The sequence below is a fragment of the Rhipicephalus microplus genome, chromosome 2, assembly GCF_043290135.1.
Source record: "Rhipicephalus microplus isolate Deutch F79 chromosome 2, USDA_Rmic, whole genome shotgun sequence".
Classification (NCBI taxonomy): Eukaryota; Metazoa; Arthropoda; class Arachnida; order Ixodida; family Ixodidae; genus Rhipicephalus; species Rhipicephalus microplus.
Genome location: NC_134701.1, coordinates 233,526,176 through 233,552,205, shown reverse-complemented (window position 1 = coordinate 233,552,205; position 26,030 = coordinate 233,526,176). Strand labels below are relative to the sequence as shown.

At 45.0% G+C, this 26,030-nt stretch overlaps 1 protein-coding gene across 1 annotated transcript; it reads right to left on the bottom strand.

Annotated features, from left to right (window-relative positions):
* Positions 1-16,768: 16,768 nt before the first annotated feature.
* Positions 16,769-25,697, bottom strand: LOC142775667 (uncharacterized). The gene is made up of 2 exons (XM_075877311.1): positions 25,620-25,697; positions 16,769-23,368 (listed from the first exon to the last, which is right to left on the bottom strand). The coding sequence occupies exon 2, from the start codon at positions 21,318-21,320 to the stop codon at positions 17,925-17,927; it is 3,396 nt and encodes a 1,131-aa protein (XP_075733426.1). The 5' UTR covers positions 21,321-23,368; positions 25,620-25,697; the 3' UTR covers positions 16,769-17,924.
* Positions 25,698-26,030: the final 333 nt, after the last annotated feature.

Here is a 26,030-nt window from a genome sequence, read left to right as displayed (position 1 = left end):
CCGAGAATTGAACCTGCGACCTGCGGGTCAGCAGCCGAGTACCTTAGCCACTAGACCACCGCGGCGGGGCCACTTGCTCTGGGAAAACGTTGTGTTGTGTGTACAGTTCACTATCAACATACTGCAAATAGTACCAGCAACGTATACTGCCTATTACAATATATGCGAGCAAAAATATATCTGATTGTCTACAGTAAAAAAAAAAGAAGAATAAATAAATCTCAGTCACCCGACATCTAGAAGCCACGTCGGCAACACTACTGCAAATAGCGTTACGAGTGAGTCGTCCAATGCTCCAACCCATTACAAAAGCTTGTTCTTGTTCACCTACAAGCTGTGGGGCATACCCACTTCAGGCATAATTCTTCATCGTCATCAGCCACTTCATGAACAATTGGCACAAAATTCCTTACAAGTGTTTAGCGGATACCACGTTTCTTAGAATAATAACGAAAAAATGGCCTAGCGAATGCCGGCCTACTACCAACAAAATTTTATTATTATGCCGTTGTGGGTATCAAGCAAGTGTGCTTGCAGTAGTTACTCAATGAGTGTTTAGAAAAGACTCTGACAGGCCGCTCTTCTAACTTTCGCTGTGACGGTGCTGCGCCTTTCGCGCACCCTGGCATTTCTTGGAGAAGTTTAAGAAATATTGCACATACCTATATATATAAAGCTAATTGTTACTAGCGAGAATAATTGCGCAAACTCTTTCTACTGCATAACGTTATGATAAATTACTTACAGGAGCGCCACTGGTGTAATTATTCATAGCGTCTGCATCTCTATACCACGCGGCAGTTGTACAAGCCTTCACACATGGAAAATGGTTTCTTGTTTGAAGCAGTGTGACAAAATGACGCGAAACCTACCGGGAAGAACGACATGAAGGAACGCAGTGCTTTTTCAGTAGCGAAGCTCTTCATAGTCTAACCTTTTCCCTCGTCAGGCATAACCAGCCGTATCTCCCGAACAGTATATTAGATGGCGCTGTCTCATAGAAGTACTCACAAAATATGGTCGAATCAGGATATTCTAGATGGCACTGTACCGCTACTCTCCGAGTGGCTGCTGCACGGGCTGTGCTTGGGTGTGTGGGGAACGAGTGCCTTTTTCAGGGTTCGTCACCGTACGTGTCGAATCACTAGTGGGGCACAGACGAAGTGGAGTGGTGGGCGCAAAGGTGCTCATCGCCACCTGGGTGCGCGGAAAACGCAGGCAGCTCGTGCTCATCGGCGCCTTCATGCTCATCGTGGCCTGGGTGCTCATCGCCGCCAGGATGCGCGGATCTGAGTGTTGTCATCGAGAAGCGAAATTAAGGTGAATACGTAGGTGAAGATGAAATCAGCTCGAACAAAACAGGGTGAATTTGAGATCGTTGGGATAGGCAGTTGGTCCATCAGTTCATATAACATACACTACTGATGATGATCGACATGATAAAAGGGGGTTAGAAGCGCATACAGTGTCACGTAATTTTTAAACCAAACCGCTCTTTCTAAAGCACAAAGGGCTTAGCCACTGAACTGTACCACTACTTACACGCGGTTGAGAAATGCATAACGAAAAATTCAGAAGTTGAATACCACGCACCCTACACTTGAATAAAAAGTGACAGGTGTGATGCTAGGAGATAAAGAAGCATTGCGGATAGCAAAACAAACGGTCATGGTTCATAATCTCGTTGCCGATATGGCGATAAAAGTGGACTTGGCTGGGTCGAGTAATGCGTAGAACTGATAACCATTGCTTAGTCAAAGCAGCTAATGGCCTTACAACGGGATGAAAAAGTGAGCCGGGAGCAGTAAGGGGTCGGAAGGTGTCTATAAAGAGATCCAGAAGTATTATATGTAATCAGCACGTGCAAATCAATAAAAACTGGATATCAGTGACAGAGGCATTCATTGGATATAGGACGCAAAATAGGAGGTGAAAGATAATGAAAACAATTACACTTTTCATGAATACCTCAATGACGGTGATTCGCGGTAACACAATGAGCGTTACGTACATACAAAGGTAACAGGTGCCCCTCAAAAGAAACCCCAAACAATTATGGAAAAGCAGCAATACGGAAGCAACACTGGGCTCTGTATGATAAAGTCTATTGTGGTGTACGAGAGAGGTTTTACGGACGCGTGCTCACTGCAGCAACACTTATAATTAATGAAATACTCCCCAGAGCGCTACACGAACGCCTATCGCGACGGAACCTTGTGAGATCGGGACCGTCGGACGAGCGCTGACGTAAATTTATGCCGCGAAAAAGCTCCTCGGTGTTAAAAAAAGAACGTCAGACCACACAGAAAGCGTAAGGCAGCTCGTCGTACCAGCACAAACACCGTGAGGAGTTTTATTTTCTTCGTGCACGTGTCGGGAAATTTCGAAAACAGACGTGGCCAGCTCCTTTTGTCAAAAGCACGCAAGCCGTGCGAAAATGGCAGATGTTTAGGGATCACTCTGTGCGCACGCGTCGTTGAATAGAGACTTGGAGGGACTCGGACGCATTCTTTGTATGCGCAGTACGTGGCAAAAAGGTGTACTCTATGTACGTATATGCCTATTTAGTAATATTATTTTGTACCTTGGATTTTACGCGCCAAATCGTCATACAATCATGAGACACGCCGTAGTACTGGGCTCCGAGAATTTAGATGACATGGTGAATTTTAACGCGCACTGGCATTGCACAGTACATGGGCCTTTACCATTACGCCTCCACAGTAATACGGCCACCGCGGCCGGCATCGAAACGCGGCATTCGGGACATCAGTCGAGCAAGGTAACCGCTACACAACCATTGCGGTATATGCATGTATGTATGTATGTATGTATGTATGTATGTATGTATGTATGTATGTATGTATGTATGTATGTATGTATGTATGTATGTATGTATGTATGTATGTATGTATGCCCCGCCGCGGTGGTCTAGTGGCTAAGGTACTCGGCTGCTGACCCGCAGGGCGCGGGTTCGAATCCCGGCTGCGGCGGCTGCATTTCCGATGGAGGCGGAAATGTTGTAGGCCCGTGTACTCAGATTTGGGTGCACGTTAAAGAACCCCAGGTGGTCTAAATTTCCGGAGCCCTCCACTACGGCGTCTCTCATAATCATATAGTGGTTTTGGGACGTTAAACCCGACATATCAATCAATCAATGTATGTATGTATGTATGTATGTATGTATGTATGTATGTATGTATGTATGTATGCACTGAGAAGTGCTAGGCCGTTGCAACTTCACCCAATCTATATATCACAAACAGATAGATAGATAGATAGATAGATAGATAGATAGATAGATAGATAGATAGATAGATAGATAGACAGACAGACAGACGGACGGACGGACAGACAGACAGAGATACAAACAGATAGATAGATAGAAAAAAAGAAAGAAAGAAAGGAATAAAGAAAGAAAGAAAGAAAGATATCACGTCCCATGTAGTTTTCTCTGCTACTATTACGAATTCTATGTGATGATAGTCGTCACTGGTAACGCGATTTAAGTGAATGGAGATGGACCGAAAGAAAATTGTGATTAAGTTGCTGTGTCGCAAACACTGATCATAGAGTACATGTCCGCACTACATGACAGATGAGTGCTCGGTAGGAAATAACTTCGATCTTTCACATTACACGGCCGACATCAAACTCGGTGTCTTGCTGCCAATTGATGGTTTAACTTTTTCTTCTAAGAAAAGGCATCCTCAATAGAGATTCACGTAGGTCGCTGTTCGAGAAGGAAACATTAAAAGTGCTGTTATGGTCGGCTTTCAAATAAATAAAATAATAATTATTGCAAGTTCCTGATCTCCAAATGATGGTAGACAAATTCGCAAGGTTAATTATAGAGAGCTCAACGCTGTGCGTTCACTTCCAGCCGTAGCAAAAGGTAAAACTCAAAAGAACTGCCTTTTCGCATAGAAAGAAAAATAATATAGAGTAAATGTAATGCCACACGGTTCATTGCACCCTAAGCTGCTCGTATGAGGTTTCGTTTAGCTCACAAGCATTGCACACTTTGCGAGTGAAAGAGCTTCATCGGTTCATTGACGTTGCAAGCTGAGCCGTTCAACGAACGTCGGACGAACGATGCCATTCAAGCAGCTTCTTTACTCCAAAACACCTCAATTTTATTTCTCTTTTTATAATGCAAACAAATGCGAAGAAAGGATGTGGTATTTTCAAAACTATATCGCCTTACGAACATTAGGTTTTCTAGTTTGCCGACGTTACGTTTGTTCTATAAATTCCACATAGTATGAACATGTTACTGTTGCATAAAATAATAACGAGTCATCCACTTATTTCATTCAGTAGCACACATTACAAAGAGCGCGAAGGCTTGATAGCGCGTTCTTTGATTTCATTCTCCTACTTGCCTTGCTCCCACTTTTCGTTCCTCGGTTTTGAATCGATCGCAGCGTTTTTCAGATATTTAACAATAGTTTCAAAATGCGGCAAAATACCGGATTGTTAAAATAGAAACTAGCGATCGACGCGAACTTGCAGCTGTTACCTTGTAAATTATGTTTTTTGAAAAGTATGAGTGCAATTTTTACAGACTCATGGGGTGGCCTCACCGCTTTGGTGTGTGTTCCATACACCACAGAAAACCAGGACTGTGGCATTGACACACACAAAATAAAAAGGTAATACGCCAGGTGAAACCATATATTCTCAAATGATCGTGAGTGTCACGTTGAAGAACGTGTGGCCTGACCCTCATAAATGAATCAATAGATTTTTGAGGAATTTACCATAGCCCTGACAATTGATTACATTGAAAATCTCGCACAAAAGAACGAGGTCACTGTACTAGCGTATATAGCGACCAGAGTGCCACGTTTTCAAGTGTGTATGTACCTACAAGGCGGCTGCCTTGTCTGCGGTTACTTGAAATATCTGTAGCCTTGAAAGTCCGTCTAATGCTTGTTTTGGCAAATTTTTTATTTGCAGTATGATATTGAAAGACCGCAAAGTTATTTGAAATGTATTTTTGTAGGGAGTTCGACACGACGCACTCGAGGACTTCAGCTGTGGCGTACTGCCTCATTCACATCGTCTTTGAGTTTTAGCATGATGCCAGCGCACGATAAACCACGCAATGAACGCATGCTTTGTTCTGCTGAAACGTAAAATCAACAAAACATACGCAGTCACAGCACAGAGATTCGGTAAGAAACAATCTAGAGTGCAATAGTGCTGCGCACATCAACTCAAAATGAAATACTAAAAGCTGGCGTCTACGTCACTGAACTGTTTTACATTGAACCACCAACCGATGGCAATGACGTTTTTTACCTTTTTTTAGGCACGTCCGCAGAGCCATAGAGCACAGTAACATCATTGAAAATGCTAGATGGTCATTACTCCCACGGTTAAGTGACTAGCCAATCACAGCCCACTAAAGGCGACAATTTAGGAAATCAAGTCGACGACTGTGAAGTATGCGTTATCAGATTCACGAGAGTTATCTGCCAGCTTTACTTCGTATGAGAGAGAGAGAGAGATAAATAGAGAGGAAAGGCAGGGAGGTTAACCAAGCTTGGCTCGGTTGGCTACCCTACACTTGGGGTGGGGGAAAAGGGGAATAATAGAACGAAAAGAGACAGAAAAGAAGAGGAGTAAGAAAGAGAAGCATAAATAGTCAGCTCGAAACTACACAGCACGGCCTCGCACAGTTCTTTCACAAGCGGTCGTGAAGTTTGGTGTTCCTTAAAAAGTACAAGAGGGCTTTCGTGGCTTTGCGCGTATGGGAAGCCGTTGGCCAAGGTCCCAGGATCTTCTCTTCTGTAAGCGGCCGTGAATCCAGCTGACAGAGCTTGGCTTCCATAATACGTCGTTCGGTCTGGTATGCCGGGCAATGACATAGAATGTGCTCAAGCGTTTCCTCGCAGGCGCAGATGTTGCATGCCGAAGTGGTCGCCATTCGTATGAAATTTCAATTTTAGTTATACGCTGGCTACTTCACCCTTGAGGCGGAGGTGTGATTTTTTATTGTTTTGATAAGAAAATTATTATGCGACAATTCTGGGCACTGGCCTCCTTCTACTTTTTTCCCCAGCTTGTCGTTTTGGATCTCGAGAATGATTCTAACTACGTTGTCTTTGAAAGCTTTTATTGTAAAGAAGTCTCAAGCAATGCAACATATTCATGTGTTGACTCGCCATTTACAACAAAGCTCCATTTGAAGTATGTACAGTCACTAGTAAAAACAAAATATAAACACCTGAAAACTAAATTAGACTCGAAACAGTCGCACACAAAAAGAAAGTTCACTCGAACTGTGCAATGAAGAAGAATACGTTTACAAATAAATAAGCGTTGTATTTAATTTGATGCCACCAACTTTACATAAACCACATTTTCAATATTTATTTCTTTTCACCTCATACTTCCACGATGCATAATGTAAAATGTGGTGCATAAAGATGAAAAGGCTTATAACACAGATATTCAATCAGTCAAGAACAATATTCAAAGGTCCTGCGGTGTTTAAGCCACTACGGTTTCCACGAGGGACATCCTAGCAGCTGCCATTGTAGGTGACGCCCGAGTCATGGCGGGAAAATGGTGGCGTTCCGCCGATTCCCGGGCCCTCTGCAGAATGCCTTTAGTTGGTGTTTGAGCGTGGGGCTCTTGAGTGCCACACAGTTAGTTAACCAAAAACCTTGAAACGCATCCTGTATCAGCCGTCACTAGTCGCTGGCAGGTTCATCTGTACTTTTCTTATTCCTGAGTGTATACTTGCTAGTGCATCTTCGCGAACAGTGCAGAAAAGGACAGAGAACTAGAAGACCAAAGAGCTCTGGCACTGACATCGAACTGCTATTAAAAGTATACATGAGAAAAAGAAAGAAAGACTAGTGGCTATGGTGCTAGGCTGCTGAGCTGTACGTTGGATGATCGAATTCTGGCTGTGGTAGCTGCATTTTGATGCATGCGAAATGCAAAAGGGCCATGCACTTAGATCTAGGTGCGCGATGGTCAAAAGTTCCGGATACCTCCATTACCGGTTTTTCCCAAATCACGTTGTGGATTCGGAGTCTAAAACTCTGACAAATACTAATAAATACGAAAACGAAAACTAGACATCACACGTGTGATGACACCACACGCACTTGTACGTAATGTCAGGTTCATTACCTTGAAGAACAACCAAAAAGAAAATATCGAGATCAAGGAAACAGTACGTCGACGCAGTGCACGTAATTATGGCTTGCACACTCACCCGGTACCACACCTTATTTCGTTTCCCTAGTGCGGCCTTTGGGACAGGGCATGCCAGACCGAATGAAATGATCGGTAGTCGTTACATCAGTTCGTTCTCGAAGATTTTCGGCATGTATGCTAGGAAGGCTCCAGAGGGAGACTTCCGGGCCTCGGCAAGTCAAGCAAAGGAGCCGACATGGCGTAAAAGCAAAGCCATTTCTGCTGAAGGAGAGATTTCCGGTTAATGAGGATCGACCTCAGTGGGAACGGTGAAATAAGAGCTCACAAATGACGAGAAAAGAGCATTGCAGCGTACAGAGAGTTACTTTGAGGATCGTGATTACTTGTGGGAAGTTAGCGGATGCTGATGTCGACACGTCAACAGTAAGACTATGATTGCTATCTGCAACACCAGGGCTCTAAATCAGTTCCTTAAGGTACTTGATTCTTTATTACACTAAGTATGGACGGGGTTCTTTCGTGGTGGGGACGGGGTCCTTTCATGGGCGGGGTGCATTTTTTACCTTAATTTTCTAAACAAAGAATTTGACTTCATCTGCCGTACCTAGCTGCTCTTATATTAAAAGACCCTAACTCTCTTTGTGCTGTTGCATGGAACCCTCGAACCTATATTTAGGTACATTAAAACAATATTTGGAGCTTTTGATACAGGCTATTAGTGCCCCGCCGCGGTGGTCTAGTGGCTAAGGTACTCGGCTACAGACCCGAAGGTCGCGGGATTGAATCCCGGCTGCAGTGGCTGCCTTTCCGATGGAGACAGAAATGCTGTAGGCCCGTGGGCTGAGATTTAAGTGCACGTTAAAGAACCCCAGGTGGTCGAAATTTCCGGAGCCATTCAATACGGCGTCTCTCATAATCATATGGGGGTTTCGGGACGTTAAGCCACACATATAATTCAATCAATCAATCAATCAATCAATCAATCATGACCATTAGTCTATCTTTTGTCCGCAAAAACTTGGGATGGCTTTGTCAGGTATGCATAAGTATCACTGAAAGCGGATATGTGCCAAGCAGCTACAAACATAGCCATGAAGGCCTAGTGATAGCCTATTAATAACCAATAAAAATAGATTAGCACCTACTGATGAATAACCAATAAAATATAGAAACTATATAGGACTGCGCATAAAAATTATAGGACTGCTCATAACGCGCCGCACAGTTACAGCGAAAGCTACAAGAGCGGCCTTTGAAGAGCCTTCTTTAAATGCTCTTGAGGTAACTACTACAAGCACACTTGCACGATACCTATCATCATCATCATCAGCCTGGTAACGTTCACTGCAGGACAAAGGCCTCTCCCATGTTGCTCCAGTTAATCCGGTCCTGTGCTTGCTGCTGCCAATTTATACTGGCAAACTTCTTAATCTCATCTGCCCACCTAACCTTCTGTCTCCCACTAACGCGCTTGCCTTCTCTGGAAGTCCAGTTAGTTACCCTTAATGACCAGCGGTTATCCTGTCTACGCGCTACATGCTCGGCCCATGTCCATTTCCTTTTCTTGATTTCAACTATGATATTCTTCACCCCCGTTTGTTTCCTAATCTAATCTGCTCTCTTCTTGTCTCTTAAGGTTACACCTACCATTTTTCGTTCCATTGGTCGCTGCGTCGTCCTCAACTTAAGCTGAACCCTCTTTGTAAGTCTCCAGGTTTCTGCTCTGTAGCTAAGTACCGGCGAGATACAGCTGTTATATACCTTCCTCTTGAGGGATAGTGGTAATCTACCTGTCATAATTTGAGAGTGCTTGCCAAATGTGCTCCACCCCATTCTTATTCTTCTAGTTACTTCAATATCGTGGTTGGTCTAATTGTCTAAAGCCCCTAAATTGGTCTAAAGCCCCTATATCCTCGGAAAAAATACAACGTTCTTTAGATCTGCGCCACTTCCTCCTCTCCCTGCTGGAGCAAGCTCGTGACACGTTACAGGGGGCGCCACTGTCGCAAGCTAGAGAAAAAAAGCAACTCTGGAGAGGTGGCAGCGAAGGAAGATCAGATGGTGATACTTTTACGAAGTATAGGGGCTTCAACTTGGTCCTCATCACACGTGTACTCACATGTATAGTTTAAGCATTTACTGCCTATAATGTCGAGAATTCGCGATATACCGAAAAAATTCGAGCAAGCAAGTCACGGAATGCGTGCCACCTTTAACGCCAGCTGTCAAGTACTCACGGGGAATGTAGCTTTCAGAGTGATAAATATTGTGCTATGTGGTGTGACGTATCGTATACTAGAACAAATTGTTTTGTAGCTGATGGCGGAGCACCCGAAGCATGTGCAAATGCGCTCACTTCGTTTTTTATCACCTTATTGAGGCAAGTTTTATCTTCAATAGTTTTGTTCATTTGTTGTGCGTGCACTCAAGACGTGGCGCACGATATATTGCGAAGTCCCGATGCACGGTTTTCATTGCAAGATTCTCGCTTCTGTCACTTAAGAAAAATTCACGACATACAAACTTGTACGCCTTAAAAGTGAATTTTTGATAATTCAAGTGCGGAATCATATAAAGGTTGCTATTCAAGGCTTGGAAAAAACACTTTTTTATTTTCTTCAGCAGTTACATAATTAAGACATCAAAGTATTACATGGAGTTTGTTAACACGAAACTTTTATGTCGAGATCCACTAAGATTTCAGTGACGTACTTTAGCCACGGAAATGGCGCCTAGAAATAAAATCGGATAACGAAGAAAAATGTTCTTCAATGGAAGTTGAACCTCTCGGTAGATCTAAACAGCAGCCAGGATGCTCCACCGTCACATTTTTTGTAGGTTTTAGAAACACGCCTTTTATATCTAGCGCCACCCTCTCACAGTACTCTTGTAGAGTGCTATATTGTGTCATGGCCACGCGATCCACGATTTGTACCTTTAACGGGACGTTTCTGCGCGTCCATGCTATTCGACGCATTTCGAATAGGATAAGTGCAATTTTGTGAACGCCTTGACACACTGCCAGGTGGTGACTTTACTTAAACCGTCGGCGTGGCTCATCGCATCGATCCATGTAAAAAAAAATATTGATTATCCCGTCCAATGAGTACCCTGATGGAATGCGAAGCAGCGGCAATTCGCACAGCGTTTACCTATTCGAAACAGGCGTCGACGTGGGTGCTGGCAGAACGGTTTCAAGTGAAACTCGGTGTAGCATTTACTCGAGCAAACGTTCGTTTGAAGCGCAAAGACAGAAAGGCGGGTTGGGTTTCGTTTAATTTGCATCGCAAAAAAAGGAGCCAAAAGGGTATTAGCACTCGACGTGCAGTCAAGCATTGCGGGTGGTCGAGATAATGAAGCGAGAGAACTATGTTTAGAGAGGGCAGATGTATCGCCAGCTGTAGGCGCTGCAACGCGTGTGTCATGGGTGAAGAAGAAAGTGACGTCAGTGCGCATCTGCGTGGAAAACCTGCAACGGGAGCATGACGTCAATGCGTAGTGGCGGCATGACCTACTTGGCACTGCTCCAACGCCTGCGGTGAGAAGAACGCTAGCGGCGCTTTTGTTCGGATGCACATACGTACGGCGTTACACACGTGAGTAAAAGAGCTGCTTTGCATGTAAAATATTTCTAAAACGCATAGAACAACGCATCTGCTCGCCTGGTTGTAACTCCGCGTTCACCCTTACGCTAACCACGCGAAAAAATTGTGAATGGCCAACATCGAAGACACAACTTGTGTTGCATTTCCCTCTAATCGAGAAGTGGCGTTCAATAACTCTAACATGCCATGAGTATAGGCACCATTAGCCTAAGTTTGGCGCACAATCAATCACGTTTTTTTATCTGCCACATGGCTTTCTCTGATGCTTCTGTTACCGTTGGCTACTACAGCTACCACGGGCATCCACGACCACAAACACATATTTGGTCATTATTCAATCATTCATGGACGTTAGTCTTCAGATGCAGATCTGTACTCAGCGTCAACGTGGATGCATTTACAAAAAAAAAAAACGGGGATTCATTTGTCAAACACCAGCAAATATAGAATAAGCTTTTGTATATCAATGTAACACATCAGGAGACATTCTACTTTCGTGCTATGCGTATTCCTATGAAGAAGAGATCAACGACGTTTTTTTTATGGGTGAAGCCTCTTACGCTGTGATTTGTACGTCATGTGTCGTCGTACCCACCTCTCGTTCAGTCCTTTAAATGTCCGCTGGATGGTGGTACTTTTATATGATTTCGTACTGATGAAAAGATGCTAGATGCTGATACTTCGAGTGTTCACTAGAAGGACGGACGGATGTACAGACTGACGGATGGACAGACAGACAGACAGACAGACAGACAGACAGACAGACAGACAGACAGACAGACAGACAGACAGACAGACAGACAGACAGACAGACAGACAGACAGACAGACAGACAGACAGACGGACTGACGACCGCAAAGAAGGACGGACGCAAGGATGCTTCGCCCTACTCATCATCATTCACTCTGTGTATATGCTGTGATTGTTTTTTTTGTACTATCGATGCAAGTCTCAGAGACCACGCCCAAAGAAGCGTTGACGTGGTTAGACCAGCTCCACCAGGTGCCGCGAAATTTTCAGCTGCTCGCAAGAATACTGTCAGCTTTTACAGGGAACCCATTCAATTATTTCTCACTATTTCCCCATAGCGTTGATTGGCCTTTGCCTTACGTAAACGTGTTACAATAGTCGCACATTTCCAATATCTCTCCTAATTCTGACCAGAACTATAAACTTTCTGGTGGTTTTACTAATTAAAAGATTTTTACTTGATATTCAGAAAACCAGAAAGGAGTGCTTGATTGGATGTGCTTAAAATAGGCACAAGCGTGTCGCTCGTTGCTCGAGCCACTACACGCAGGAAGCCTATTAATGAAATAAGCCTTTCCGTCTGCTCCGACGAGTGATACTCACACCACAACTCTGACTTACTTCTCCCTTAATGCATCCTCGTTTTTGACACCCTTATATATATAGCGGGCCGCTATTAATGGGCTCACTAGATTGCACTCTCCTAGACAGTTTTTCAGTCATGCGAAAGCCACCTAGAATGGAAACGTTCACTTCCTTCAATGGCCCCCGGCTCGGCTCACTCTTTCATTTTTTACCGTGCGAATGAAGTCAAAGCAGCCACATCACTCGGTATTTTGATGTGGCGAAACATTCTTTTTTCCTTCCCGCCCTCGTGCCACCATTCACTCGGTTTGCCTCGGTAACGACAGTGTCATCGAATCCCGACTCATTGTCAGCCATCGTTTGTCAAAAGACGCCTTACTCTCTATCATCATCTTTGTGGGTACGAAAGTCACTGTGACTTCCCGGTAAGGTGCAGTAGCAATGCCTTCCTTGATGTGCTCACTTTGCGCATTGAGTTCTACATGGTCAGAATGAAGTACGGCGGCCGGAATAAGGCCAAACCACAGTTCAATTACTCACGACAAGAAATCAAACAGCAGCCACAACAGAAGTGCTTTAATCTAGTCATTAATTTTCACTTCAACATATATACTTATGGCATAGAAGTGCATTTTTGTGCACTCTGTAGCAATCTGTAGCATGATTGCCATCATGAAGCTCTAGCACGAAGGCATGATATTATATATCAATGGCTGCCTGGACATATCGGTATTACCGGAAATCAATTAGCCGATGATGCAGCCCGCTCAGCCCATGAAGAAACCCGTGTGGTCCCGATTCCTCTATCAAGGAATGATGCAGCAAGACAACTTTACCCGCTGGCTCGAGATCTCACACGCACGTTCTGGTCGTCTACCAGCTTCCAAAGGTGTCAATTTTATGAACTGGATCCTTCGCTCAAGCTAAAGCTACCATCACAACTTTCCCGCTCCGATGCGACACTGTTATGCCGCCTTTGGTTGGGTGTTGCATTTACAAAGGTGTACTCCTTTCGCATTGGTATGGCAGACACTCCTACATGCGACTACTGCGGAGCGGAAGAGACCATCGAACACGTCCTGTGCAGCTGCGCTTGCTACGACACACAGCGATGCCAGCTCTGGATGGTTTTGAATCGACTTGACCCCGGACCATTTTGTGTGCAGAAGATACTAGGACCTTGGGCATCTGCCTCAGTTGCGCAGAAAGCAACTAAAGCACTGCTACTTTACCTTAGGTCAACAAACCTGAGCGACCGCCTGTAGACTGTGTGTGCTCCCCGAGTGTGCTCGTGATTGTGTGTACCTTCTCATCTTTCTGCAACCTCTTTTCTCCCCTTTATCCCTTCCCCAGTGCAGGGTAGCAAACCGGATGTGCGTCTGGTTAACCTCCCTGCCTTTCCTTGCATCTTTATCTCTCTCTCTCTTTCTGTAGCACTATCTCGTCTTGCTCTCGTTATTATTTCTAAAGCTTAAGCCTGCATCTGTAGCCATCTGTGTGCATTTTTAGTTGAGGCCACTATCGTAATGAGACATCTATCTATCTATCTATCTATCTATCTATCTATCTATCTATCTATCTATCTATCTATCTATCTATCTATCTATCTATCTATCTATCTATCTATCTATCTATCTATCTATCTATCTATCTATCTATCTATCTATCTATCTATCTATGCTTGCTGTAAGCATCCCTCTAAATATTCGCTGTTGCCATCGCCGCATGGTGGAGATGGAGAGGTGCGTCGGAAGTCACTCGGCAGAAGGGAGGAGCTCTACTGTGGGTAAATAACGCTGCGAGCTCGCTAAGGGCGCATGTACAAGGTTGTTGAATGTCCGTAATTTTCTGAGACGAACATGAAGACAACGGCCAACTGCAATACTAAAAAAACATAAAATAACGTTTGCTGAGTAACGTGTAAATGTACCTGCTCTAGCTTTTGAAGAGTCCAGTGAACGTGCAGTTGTCTTTTAATTACAATTTTTTTTACGTTCTTCTTGAGATAACGCAAACAAAACTGTATTTCACTGAGATGTTGTAATCCATGGGTCGTTCCGAACATGCCAAGAAGGCATTTTGTGAAACGGAAATATGAATCGACAGAGCTAAGAAAAGAAATGCATCAAATTCGAGGAAAATTTTATTGCAGATCAAGTCACCGATACTCGTCTCTGTAGGTTGTTTTATCAAAAACAACGATGTTTTTATTTATGATTAACGTGCACGGTTTTCCTCCTCAATTCAAAAGAATCCGTGTGTGCCACTCTTTCGGTCTGGCCGTGCAGGTGGTGACTACCTACTACTACTACTACGACGACTGCTACTACTACATACATCGCGGACGCACGACCCACGGCTTAAGAAGCTTCGCCCTCAAAACACCAAGGACACAATTATATTTGAAGCCGGGTCTCCTCCGTACCAGCCCAATTTTTTACCACAAAGCCACGGTGCTGCTCAGAACCCGTTTGCAAACTGGCCTTAGGTTAGCTTGGTGTCGGGAAAGGAAACTCGGTAATATGAGTAATAATAATTTTTATAACAGCAAATGAACAACCAGGCGTGTAAAAATGCGAATTGCGTAACGAGAGTCGTGTAATGCTCCAATTTATTACACAAGCTTGTTCTTAATCCTCTAATAATAGTGGCACGTATTAACTTCAGGCACAATTATTCATCGTCATCAGCCACTGCATTAAAAAATAGTTGCATGTGTGTAGAGAGTACAACGCTTCTGCGAAAAGTGACGAATGATAGCATGGTAAATGCTGACCTACTACACAAAAATTATGATCATTTATGGAGTAGTGGCTACCCAGCAAGTGTGCTTGTAGAAGTTACCCAAGGTGTGTTTAGGAAAGCCTCTGAAAGCCACTTTTGCTGTGACTATGCTGCGTGTTCTGCGCAGGCCTTGCGGTTTTATAGTTCACCAAGCAAAAAAAAAAAAGCCTCTTCGAGATAAGCAATGACAGCCCTTGAACGACACGTATACCACGCTAAAATGCCTCAATATATCTATTCAAAATGTGTTAAAATATACAATGTTATGGCAAGTAACTAAATTAGCTCTTAATGTCGACCGTATAGGAAGAGAAAAAATGGAGGCAGGAAGATGTATATATTACACACACAGCCTTACTCTGTTTGTTCGCGCGTAAAATTTGTTTTTTCGTCAACACATTAGTGATTTGCATCAAAGGGTATTACGAACTTATAATATGTGTGGAGTTCGTTGTGATGCCGACAACAGGATAAAGGTTTCGAAAATGCATGCTGTAATTGTTCGGAGGCTTACACCACAACACATTATTCAAATTGCGGGATTTGTTTGTTTAGGAGCACACACTCTTAGAAAAAAAACGTGCGCGTAGGTACGTCGTCTGTAGCTCACAGAACCTCAAATTATGAGCACTTTCAAGAGTAAAAAAAAAAAAAAGTCACAAACTTCATCGGCGATTCGTCTCGAGTAGCGCTTTGAAACGACGGAGGTTTAAAAAGTGGTTCTGCGGCAATTCGCAAGCCTTTGCAAAGGCCGCCCGTCTTGGGCGTTTGGTCATACCTCGAAGTGAATATTTGAATATTCCGAGCGAACCAATCTTATTCCAAACCGATATAGTCGGAAAAAATTTCGATTGTTGGAATCGCTCTTTCTGCCACTCTTTCCACCTCCTTTAGTGTTGTCGCTCTTTTCTTCATGTATGTGTATGTCAGCGGCCAATAAAAAGTATTCCTGCGTAAAAATATATCATCCAGAAAAATATCAGTGGTATTTTGCACATATGATCACTTATTTGTTTTCGGAAATGGAGAACGAGTGGTTCTAGTAAAGGGTTAGGTTTCGTTATGACATAAAGCGAACTATACTTTCTTTAGAAGATCAATCTCAAGCCAGTTGTGTCTGATGACTTTTGAACGAGAGTCTTGACGCGTCATGACGGAACACACAGACCACATTTTTTTCGTGTGTGTCATTAAACTGAAAACTTGGAGTAGCACTACCACCTGCATACATATGCCACATTGATGATCTTGGCAGACTAGTTCATGTTGACTTTTTTTTTAGTCATTATACCTTATAACAACTAAACAAGGAGTTGTATACACGCATCTCAAGATTTTACTCACTCAGCCACTGTATATGAACACTTCTGATAGGTTCACAGTTTGAGTTGGGGCTGAGCATGGTAGCCTACCAGTGTGCGGTGTTTAGCCTTTCGTACCTCAATTGCATTGTTTTGCTTGTGTACCCATTATCTATAGTAGAGTTTGACCATTTTGGCAATGTGATGGTAGTCTGGAGAGTATGTCAAGTGGATCATTAGCTTATGCCAGTACCCAAGGTAGTGAGATCAGGAGTAAACTAGGAAGGGAGAGGGGTTCTACAGAAAGTTATCTGAATGTGCAGGGGCCAATATATGGGTCAGAAAGAACTGCATCTCTATATATTCAGCACTAATATTAAAACCTGTGTTGGGCATAGCTGCAGGCTCCTGGCCAGGGAGAGAAATAATGAAAAAAACTTTTTTTTTGAAAACCAGCAATTCGAGTGGCCCGGCCTGGGTCTCGTATCTGGGAACGTCGAGGTCTTGTGTCTCCAGCACCTCGCGGGCTTGCTGTATGGCCCGTTGCTGATCGTTGAGGTGTGTGATGCGGGTTCTTGTTGCTAATTTGTTTCTCCTGGTTGAGCCCCGGAGAGTTTTTCTAATAAGGACAAAGCCGTTTGCTTAACAAACAACACCTAAACATTTACTGCAGAACTGAAGCAAAACTCAAACACAAACTACAAGAAATGAGTAGCTGGCTAAAAGCGGGATTTAGAAGGAAAACAAACATCTAAAGTCCCGAAACTGCCGACGGAAAGTCACAGCTACATGATGCAGTTCTGACGCGGTGATTCGGCGGTGCAGGGAAGAGAGCAAGTTCGATCTCACCAAAACGTTGCTGCTGTAATGGTGGCGACGGCGTGTACCGATGCTCGCTGGCGGCGACGATGGAACGGGACTCGCTCGGTGATGCCTGTGGCGGCCCAGATTCTCCCGATGAGGTGGCTGGTTGCAAGGCTCAGGCCCGTGACCCGAACTGCCGTTGCTGCACCCGCACCGGAATCTGCAGTCCTTGGTCTCGACCGTTGAGGCAGCTCGCCGTCCTTGGAAGGCGTTGTCCGGAGGTCCAGACCGGGTGAAGTCCAGAAGGCTCAGGTCTGCCACCCGACTGCCTGTCTTCAGCTCCCAGCTGTGTCCTTCCTCTTGCCTCGTTCACCTCGAACTACTAGCTCTTTTTCCCTTCAGGATTGGCTTCCTCTGGGGCACACTTGTCTCGTCCCGATTGGCCTTTCAAAACTCCGTGGTGATCAGCCATTGGCCCTTGTTTGCTTTATGGTCTTGGATGCTTGCGCTCCACGCTCTCACGTGTACCGGTCCTCGGCGTCGTCGTTGTTCAGGCGACCCAGCACGTGCACTCGGTCATCCTTTAATTTCGCGCACTTTTCAATCATTCACAATTACGCGCACCAGTCGCATCACCATCGCATCACAATGGCCCCCTTTCGAAGAAGTTTTTCCCGTTGAAAAACTGCCGTTCGATGCGCACCACACAAGCTATCACAACACACCGATGGCACCACACTGCTTCTTCGTTGACATGTCTCACGTCGAAACACCGAGTCCACAGAACGTAACATTCAACCAACAACAATAAGAAAAGTTTTTGGCAGCAACTAAGAACAGTACAAATACAGTCATTAACTCCAGTAACAGTCCACCACACAAGCATAACCTTGTAATAATAACACACAGAACATATTCACTGCAACCTACTCATGTAGTCGGCTCCAACATTCTCGGATCCCTTTATATGTTCTACGTGAAAGTTGTACTCTTGCAGTACTAAACTCCACCGCAGAACTCTGCTGTTGAGGTGTTTTGCTCGAGATAAGTACTGCAACGGTTGGTGATCTGTTTGAACCGTGAAATATGTCCCATATAAAAATATGTGGAACTTTTCCACTGCCCACACCAACGCGAGACACTCCCGCTCGATTGTTGAGTAGTTCTGTTCTCGAGGCAGTAGCTGACGACTGGCGTATTTTACCGGGTATAAAACACCGTCGTGCTCTTGCATAAGGACTGCACCGATGCAAGAATCGGAGGCGTCACTGCGGAGTACAAATCCACGTTTGAGATCCGGAGCCTTTAAAATAGGTCCAGACGCCAGAGCTTGCTTTAGTGTTTCGAAAGCTGTCTCTTCCTCTTCCACTACAATGAAAGATGCGGACTGGGGTGATATTTCTGGAGGACGCTCTTCGTAGCGTTTTAACATGTTTATATGGAACAGCTTGGTAGTATGTCCCATATCCAGCCAGTAGTCAGAGTCACCCTTCTTTCCTGTGACCCTGAAAGGTCCTTTCCAATGCATCATAAGCTTGTTTTCCGTCGTGGGAAGTAGTACGAGGGCGCGGTCTCCAACCTTTAGCCGACGCATCCGACTTCCCCGGTCATAGTATTTCTTCTGCGTTGTTTTAGCTCGTGACAGGTTTTCTTGTGCCAACTGCAATGTTTTTTCTAGGCGATCTCTGAGATCCAGGACATACCCATATGTTGTCTTCACTTCCTCGCTTTGATTGTCTCCGGTCCATAATTCTTTAAGTAGACTGAGAGGTCCTCGAACATTTCTACCGTAGATCAGCTCAAAAGGCGAAAATCCCAAGCTGGCTTGCGGGACTTCCCGGTACGCAAACAGGAGTGGGGCTAATAGTCGGTCCCATGTCTTGGGTTCCTCTTGGCACAATTTACGCAACATTTGCTTTAGTGTGCCATTAAATCTCTCCACTAAGCCATTACACATGGGATGATAGGGTGTGGAGCTGAGATGCTTGATCGCCAACAAGTCATTGACCTCTCTCATTAGCTCCGATGTAAAGCATGATGCCTGATCACAAAGTACCTCACGCGGGAACCCGATTCGAGAAAACATCTCTACCAGTGCCTCGGCTACTGTGGCCGAATCGATGGATGGCAGGGCTATTGCATCTGGGTATCTAGTAGCGAAGTCCACTAGTGTTAGTATATATCGATTACCCATGTGTGATATTGGCTTTAAAGGCCCGATAATGTCCACTGCCACTCTTTCGAATGGGGTGTCTATCAAAGGCATTCGACCTAGTGGTGCCTTACCAACTCTGCTCTTGGGGTAGGTTCGTTGGCATGCGTCACAAGAGCGCACGTATCTCCTCACTGCCTCTTGAACTCCTGGCCAGTAAAATGATTGTAGAACACGATCAATCGTTCTTTTTATTCCTTGATGCCCCGACATCAGGGTTTCGTGCGCCAAAGTAAGCACTTGGCTGCGCAATCTTTGGGGCACTACTACTTGTTGAATCACCTTACCAGATGGTAGGTGATAATAGCGGTATAGCAGCCCCTTTTCTATCTCGAACGAATAGGACTTTGATCCTCCCTGTAGCCCTTGACCTACTTTACTCCTGCAAGAATCTAGGGTCTTGTCCTGTTTTTGAGCGGCACTAAGATCCTTTCGGGTCGTCTTCAAGGTGGGTACATCGATTTCAGATGAGATTGACCGTTGCTCTCGGATTTTGATACCAACCACTGAAGACTTCAGGGTACCATCCTCTCTATCTGCTCCTTTTCCACTCGCTATATAGTTGGGGTAGGTTTTTACCGGAATCCTTTCCTCCCACTTGGTATCGGGGTCATGGACTTCACGTGAACCTGGTACATTTCCGACAATAAGGTCGTAGAGTGGGTTTGTCATGCATTTGACAATAGATGTACCAGAAAAATAAGGTGAATGAATTTCCACCTCCGCCTCAGGAACGATGATGCTACTGCCATCGGCTAAGAATAGCGTAGCGGTAGTACCTATGAGGGCTTCATCGGGTACCAGAGAACGACGCACCACCAGTGTATTGCTACCCGTATCCCGCAACACTGAGACGGTTCGGCCAAAGATTCGGCCCTGTAACACGGGCATTTTGTGTGTGGCAAACTTCGGGTGAGTATTCACGGCGCCCGCCATGTCCTCTTCTTTGTCCGGTGAAAGCTTCACTTCCGTTGAGTGCTCCTCTGGCGACAAAAGACATGACGTCTTGTTGGCTGAACCGTTCTTCTTTGAGCAAGTTTTGGAATCATGCCCCGCCTTCTGACAATATCCACAGAAAGGTTGTTTTGACCTTGATCGGCACTCCGATGCCCTGTGACCCATTTTGCCACATACAAAACAACGTACTGCTCCTCTCTCCGAGTAACTACCACTTTTTTCCGTATTGCTTTTAGATTCCACTTTTTCTCGGAAAACTAACAGGTTGACTTGCCTCTGAGCTTCTAAAAAGTTATCTGAGGCCTCGGCCATGTCCTCTAGCTTGTTGAAGTTCTTTTCTCGCAGGAAAAGTGCCAAACGGTGATGACAGTTTCTTAAGAACTGTTCTGTAACTATCAAGTTACGAAGAGCCGAATATTCTTTTCCGGTCCTCGACATTTCGACCCAACGATCGAAAAAACTCAGTAGCCTAGTTGCGTACTGCTTGCCTGTTTCGCCGTCCTGTGGCTTGCTTTGTCGGAACTTTTCCCGATACCCTTCGGCCGTAAAACGGAAACGCTGGAGCAACGCCAACTTGGCTTTATCATAATCGAGTGAATCCTCCGGCGAAAGTCTTCCAAACACCTTTAAGGCTTCTCCGCTCAAACATAAACTTAAAGCTGTGGCCCATTTGTCCCTAGGCCATTCTTGACCGATGGCGACTCTCTCGAACCTTTTTAAATAGGCGTCCAAGTCGTCCCGGCTTTCATTAAATCCCGGTATCAACTTATGAGGGTTCACGCTGCATGAAACACTCCTTTCTTGTGCTGAGCCTGGTGCTGAGTCAACAGTTCTTGTCTCCACACGGCTACTCTCAGCTTCGGCAAGTCTAAGACGCAGTTGCAGGTTTTGGTTCTCTAATTCCAGCTGCTCCTTCTTTGCGCGTGTCTCCAGTTCGAGCTGTTTTTCTTTTTCGCGCGTCTCGAGCTCAAGCTGCTCCTTCTTGGCCTGCGTCTCCCGTTCCAACTGTTCCTTTCGAGCTTCTCGTTCCGCAGCCCGTTCCTCTCGTGCTCGTGCCTCCTTCTCCTCGTACCATGCTTTAAAATCCGCCCCATCAATTCCCATGCGATCCGCCAAGGCCATTAGCTCTCGCATATTCGACATGATGTCAACCGCGTCAATAAATGAAGGTGTCAAACCAACGGCTTTGTCCTGTCGCTGCGGACGCCAGTTTGTGATGCGGGTTCTTGTTGCTAATTTGTTTCTCCTGGTTGAGCCCCGGAGAGTTTTTCTAATAAGGACAAAGCCGTTTGCTTAACAAACAACACCTAAACATTTACTGCAGAACTGAAGCAAAACTCAAACACAAACTACAAGAAATGAGTAGCTGGCTAAAAGCGGGATTTAGAAGGAAAACAAACATCTAAAGTCCCGAAACTGCCGACGGAAAGTCACAGCTACATGATGCAGTTCTGACGCGGGGATTCGGCGGTGCAGGGAAGAGAGCAAGTTCGATCTCACCAAAACGTTGCTGCTGTAATGGTGGCGACGGCGTGTACCGATGCTCGCTGGCGGCGACGATGGAACGGGACTCGCTCGGTGATGCCTGTGGCGGCCCAGATTCTCCCGATGAGGTGGCTGGTTGCAAGGCTCAGGCCCGTGACCCGAACTGCCGTTGCTGCACCCGCACCGGAATCTGCAGTCCTTGGTCTCGACCGTTGAGGCAGCTCGCCGTCCTTGGAAGGCGTTGTCCGGAGGTCCAGACCGGGTGAAGTCCAGAAGGCTCAGGTCTGCCACCCGACTGCCTGTCTTCAGCTCCCAGCTGTGTCCTTCCTCTTGCCTCGTTCACCTCGAACTACTAGCTCTTTTTCCCTTCAGGATTGGCTTCCTCTGGGGCACACTTGTCTCGTCCCGATTGGCCTTTCAAAACTCCGTGGTGATCAGCCATTGGCCCTTGTTTGCTTTATGGTCTTGGATGCTTGCGCTCCACGCTCTCACGTGTACCAGTCCTCGGCGTCGTCGTTGTTCAGGCGACCCAGCACGTGCACTCGGTCATCCTTTAATTTCGCGCACTTTTCAATCATTCACAATTACGCGCACCAGTCGCATCACCATCGCATCACAAGGTGAGAGCCTGCGCCCGGTGGGGCGCCATATCAAAGATAGTTTCTCGGTATTGACAAGCTTCTATTGAACCTGACATTGCCACAGCATCTCTGCAAAGATGTCTCAAAACTGTTGAAGTGTATATGATGGTGTAAATACTCTGACATTGAGAAAGCTACGAATACGATTAGGAAACTCTTGAGTGCAAGACAAGTCATTCACAAGAACGAAATAGACAATACCGGTGCTCCGACATCCGCTCACGTGTAAGAGTTAGCTGACAGGTATGAGCTTGTATGAGATGAGGTGTATGAGTTTCTTTGTACCAGGCTCAAGGTAACCGCCTGTACACTGCATAACATGTCGTTAATGGATATAAAGTAAGGCTCTTTGAGAGAGCTATGATTTGCTCCAGCGATTTACACAAATTTTACACGGCAACAACAAAAAGTGTTTTTTTCGATTGCTCTGTCAAAGTGGGAAGCTATAACCACCTAACTTACTCATTCAGTCTCGCTTACGTGCTGATTTATTGCAACTGGAAAGCATAACGGCAAATGACTTCCTACTAAATAGCTTCATTGACACCGTGAAAAACCGCCATGTCGCAAATTCTCAGATGAAAAAGTAATATCTTATTTTGACCCTTACATACTGAAGAACAATAATAAATGTAATAAAAAGGTTTTTTATATTGTGAGAACATCTTTTCAGACAAGAATATGACCATAAGAGGCTAACAGAACTCTGAAAGTTTCATGCGTGTTGTAACATTGTAGTTATACACGGCTGAAGAAAGCTCCCTAACGAGAATAGTGAGTGTATGCCATAATGCCAGCTTATATCTGTTAAATTCTATATCTTTTTTATACGAACGCGCCTGGATTAGCCATACTTAAATGTAGGTGAGACGGCATACAATATGTAAAGAAAAGAGCACTGCAAATAAGGGTGCTATCTACGGTCTTACGTGTCAAAGACACCATATTAATATGTGAATGCTGTAGTGGAAATCACCAGAGATTTCGGCTATCTTCTGTTATTTATCCTGCGCAGACATCACACAGTGCAAGGGCCTCGATCATTTCACCGCCACCGATATACATCTGGAAGAGAAAAATTAGCGTTGTAATTGCATAAGGCCCGTGAAATAGTACAGTCGGTTCGCAATGAAACAGCGCAGATGACGGTATGGCTGAAATAGACAAGATAACGCACTACAAGACGTTATCCATATCACCAGACCCCTGATCTGAGTTTCATCATTGTCATGAGCATGCGAACGTTATGAACGTTATTATATTACTGAGTACGATAGATCACAACTTTTCTGCCTAGGTCAATTATTTCGCCACTCGTTGTCTAGCGGCTAGCTAAGGAAGTTTTGAAACAAAGGTTGAGTCTGCACGCCTGCGGCAGAGGAGCAGAGTTGTATGTGAAATAATGATTAAAGCTCTGCGGCAGAGGAGCAGAGTTGTATGTGAAATAATGATTAAAGATAAAAAATTCGAAAATACCGCGTACAGTGGGAATCGATGATATGCGAAGCACGAATGAGAAATGTTAATATATCCCTTTAAAATCAGCACAACGTTCCAAGGTGGAGATAAATGATGCCGTGCATGACTTCGTTGTCAAGATTATCATGTTTTGATGTGTCGTTTACCTTCGCCCATCAATTCACGTCCCGTGAAACTAAATTTAGTATATCTGAAGCTAGCAAAACAGCCGCGAGCACGCTATGAGCGAGGTATGTTGCCATGTTTCTACATGACACGCGTGTTAGGATTATCATGTTGGCACCAGTCATATATTTTTCATCTATTGACGTCACGTAACACAAAATATGGTATATGTAGATCTAGCGAAACGGCCACGAGCTTATCATAGAGAGCCCAATACACTCCAATGTAGCGTCAACGCGCGCGCACGTTTGGCACAGCGACGCTACGTCAGCAAAACGAAAGCACTTTATAGTCTCACGCCAGGCGCGACCAGTGCCCGTTGGCACGGCCTGAAGGCAACCGGCGCGAAATGCGACATGCTGCGTTTGACGCCGATGCATTACCAAGACAGTACTGCATCTCCCTATTTTCGTGATGGAGGGATGCTGGACGCACTGAAACGCGCATGCGTCAAAGCAACGCAGCGGGTCACACGCCTGCGAATATATGGCAGGACCCGCGTCTGGCGTGGCAACGCCGGCCTGACGCGACGAAAAGAACACCGGCAAGCACGCACACCGCGTCACGTCGAAATATGTTGGCGCCTTAACTGTGGCATGTAGTCATGTTCTCACATGACACGCATCTAATTATTATCGTGTTTGCACCAGTCACATACCTTCACTATCCATTCGCGTCACGTAATACCAAATTTGGCATATGTGAAGCTAGCAAAACGGCCGCGAGTGCAAACCACTGTGGCATGTAGTAATGTTGTTACATGACACGCATGTCGGAATTATCAATTTTGGATGTGTCATTTACTTTATATCGTCCGTTCACGTCGCGTATTACCGAGTATGGTACATGTGAAGCTAGCGAAACGGCCGTGAGCACGTCATGAGGGTAGCATGTAGTCATGTTGTTACATGACACGCATCTCATGTTTATCATGTTTGGGCCAGTATCATACCTTGTTCATCTATTCACGTCCCGTTATACCAAATTTGGTGTAAATGGAGCTTGCGAAATGGCCGCCAGCGCATAATGAGCGTAGCATGAAGTCAAGTTGTTACATGACACGCATCTCATGATTATCATGTTTGCACCAGTCAGATGCCATCGTAATCTATTCACGTACTGTATGACCAAAAAGTGCATCGTCATGTACTACCGAATTTGGTATATGGGACGCTAGCGAAACGGCCGCGAGCGCATCATTAGCGTGGCATGTAGTCATGTTGTTACATGACACGCATGTTATGCTTTTCATGTTAGGGTTTGTCGCTTGTGTTCGCCATGCAATAAAGCCATACCATAACAGTTTTGCAACACGCCTTGTGACCGAAGCCACCGCAAGAGCTGCAGGGCTATGAAAGGTAAATCATGATATTAATGGCATACTGGTCATGAGTTTCATGTAAAGCCTAGCCAAATACGTTCTTCGTACAGTCATGTTATACCATACCAAGTTTGGTATTGATACCATTATCGAAACGGCCAAGAGAGCTAAAAGTCATAAGCGGCTAGATAGATAGATAGATAGATAGATAGATAGATAGATAGATAGATAGATAGATAGATAGATAGATAGATAGATAGATAGATAGATAGATAGATAGATAGATAGATACGCTCAATGTCGCCAAAGTTGGCCAAAAAATGCTTCGCATTTAGTAGTGAAACACCATACCCTGAAAGAATACGCACTGGCTTATAGTTGTGCGGACACAAAGAGGGGGATTTCCATTCCTAATGTAAGGGTTCCTGCTGTAAAAACAAAACAAGACCATTCTATAATTACCTGCTGAGGTGCTCGCGTTGCTTTGAGTATCACAGTGCACCATGACAGGACCGATACCCTGCCATAGAAATCACATTTGAAAAAAACTTTCGTAGCCACGCAGTTTGGCCACTACGATGTAAGCCCAATCAAACTCAACTTCAAGCTCTTGCAGGCATACTCTCCAATGCGAAATGGAGTTCCACTTGCCTGCGCTTTCCATTAGGCTGCTGGTGAAACTAGGAAACTGGGCTTCTTTGCAGTCAGGTGCACCGCTCGTGACAGCGTATCCATCTTCGTGGCCATCTGGACAGGTCGTGA

Bases quoted from the DNA above. Each gene is read 5' to 3' on its own strand.
- LOC142775667 (XM_075877311.1), bottom strand. From the start codon at position 21,320: ATGTCGAATATGCGAGAGCTAATGGCCTTGGCGGATCGCATGGGAATT.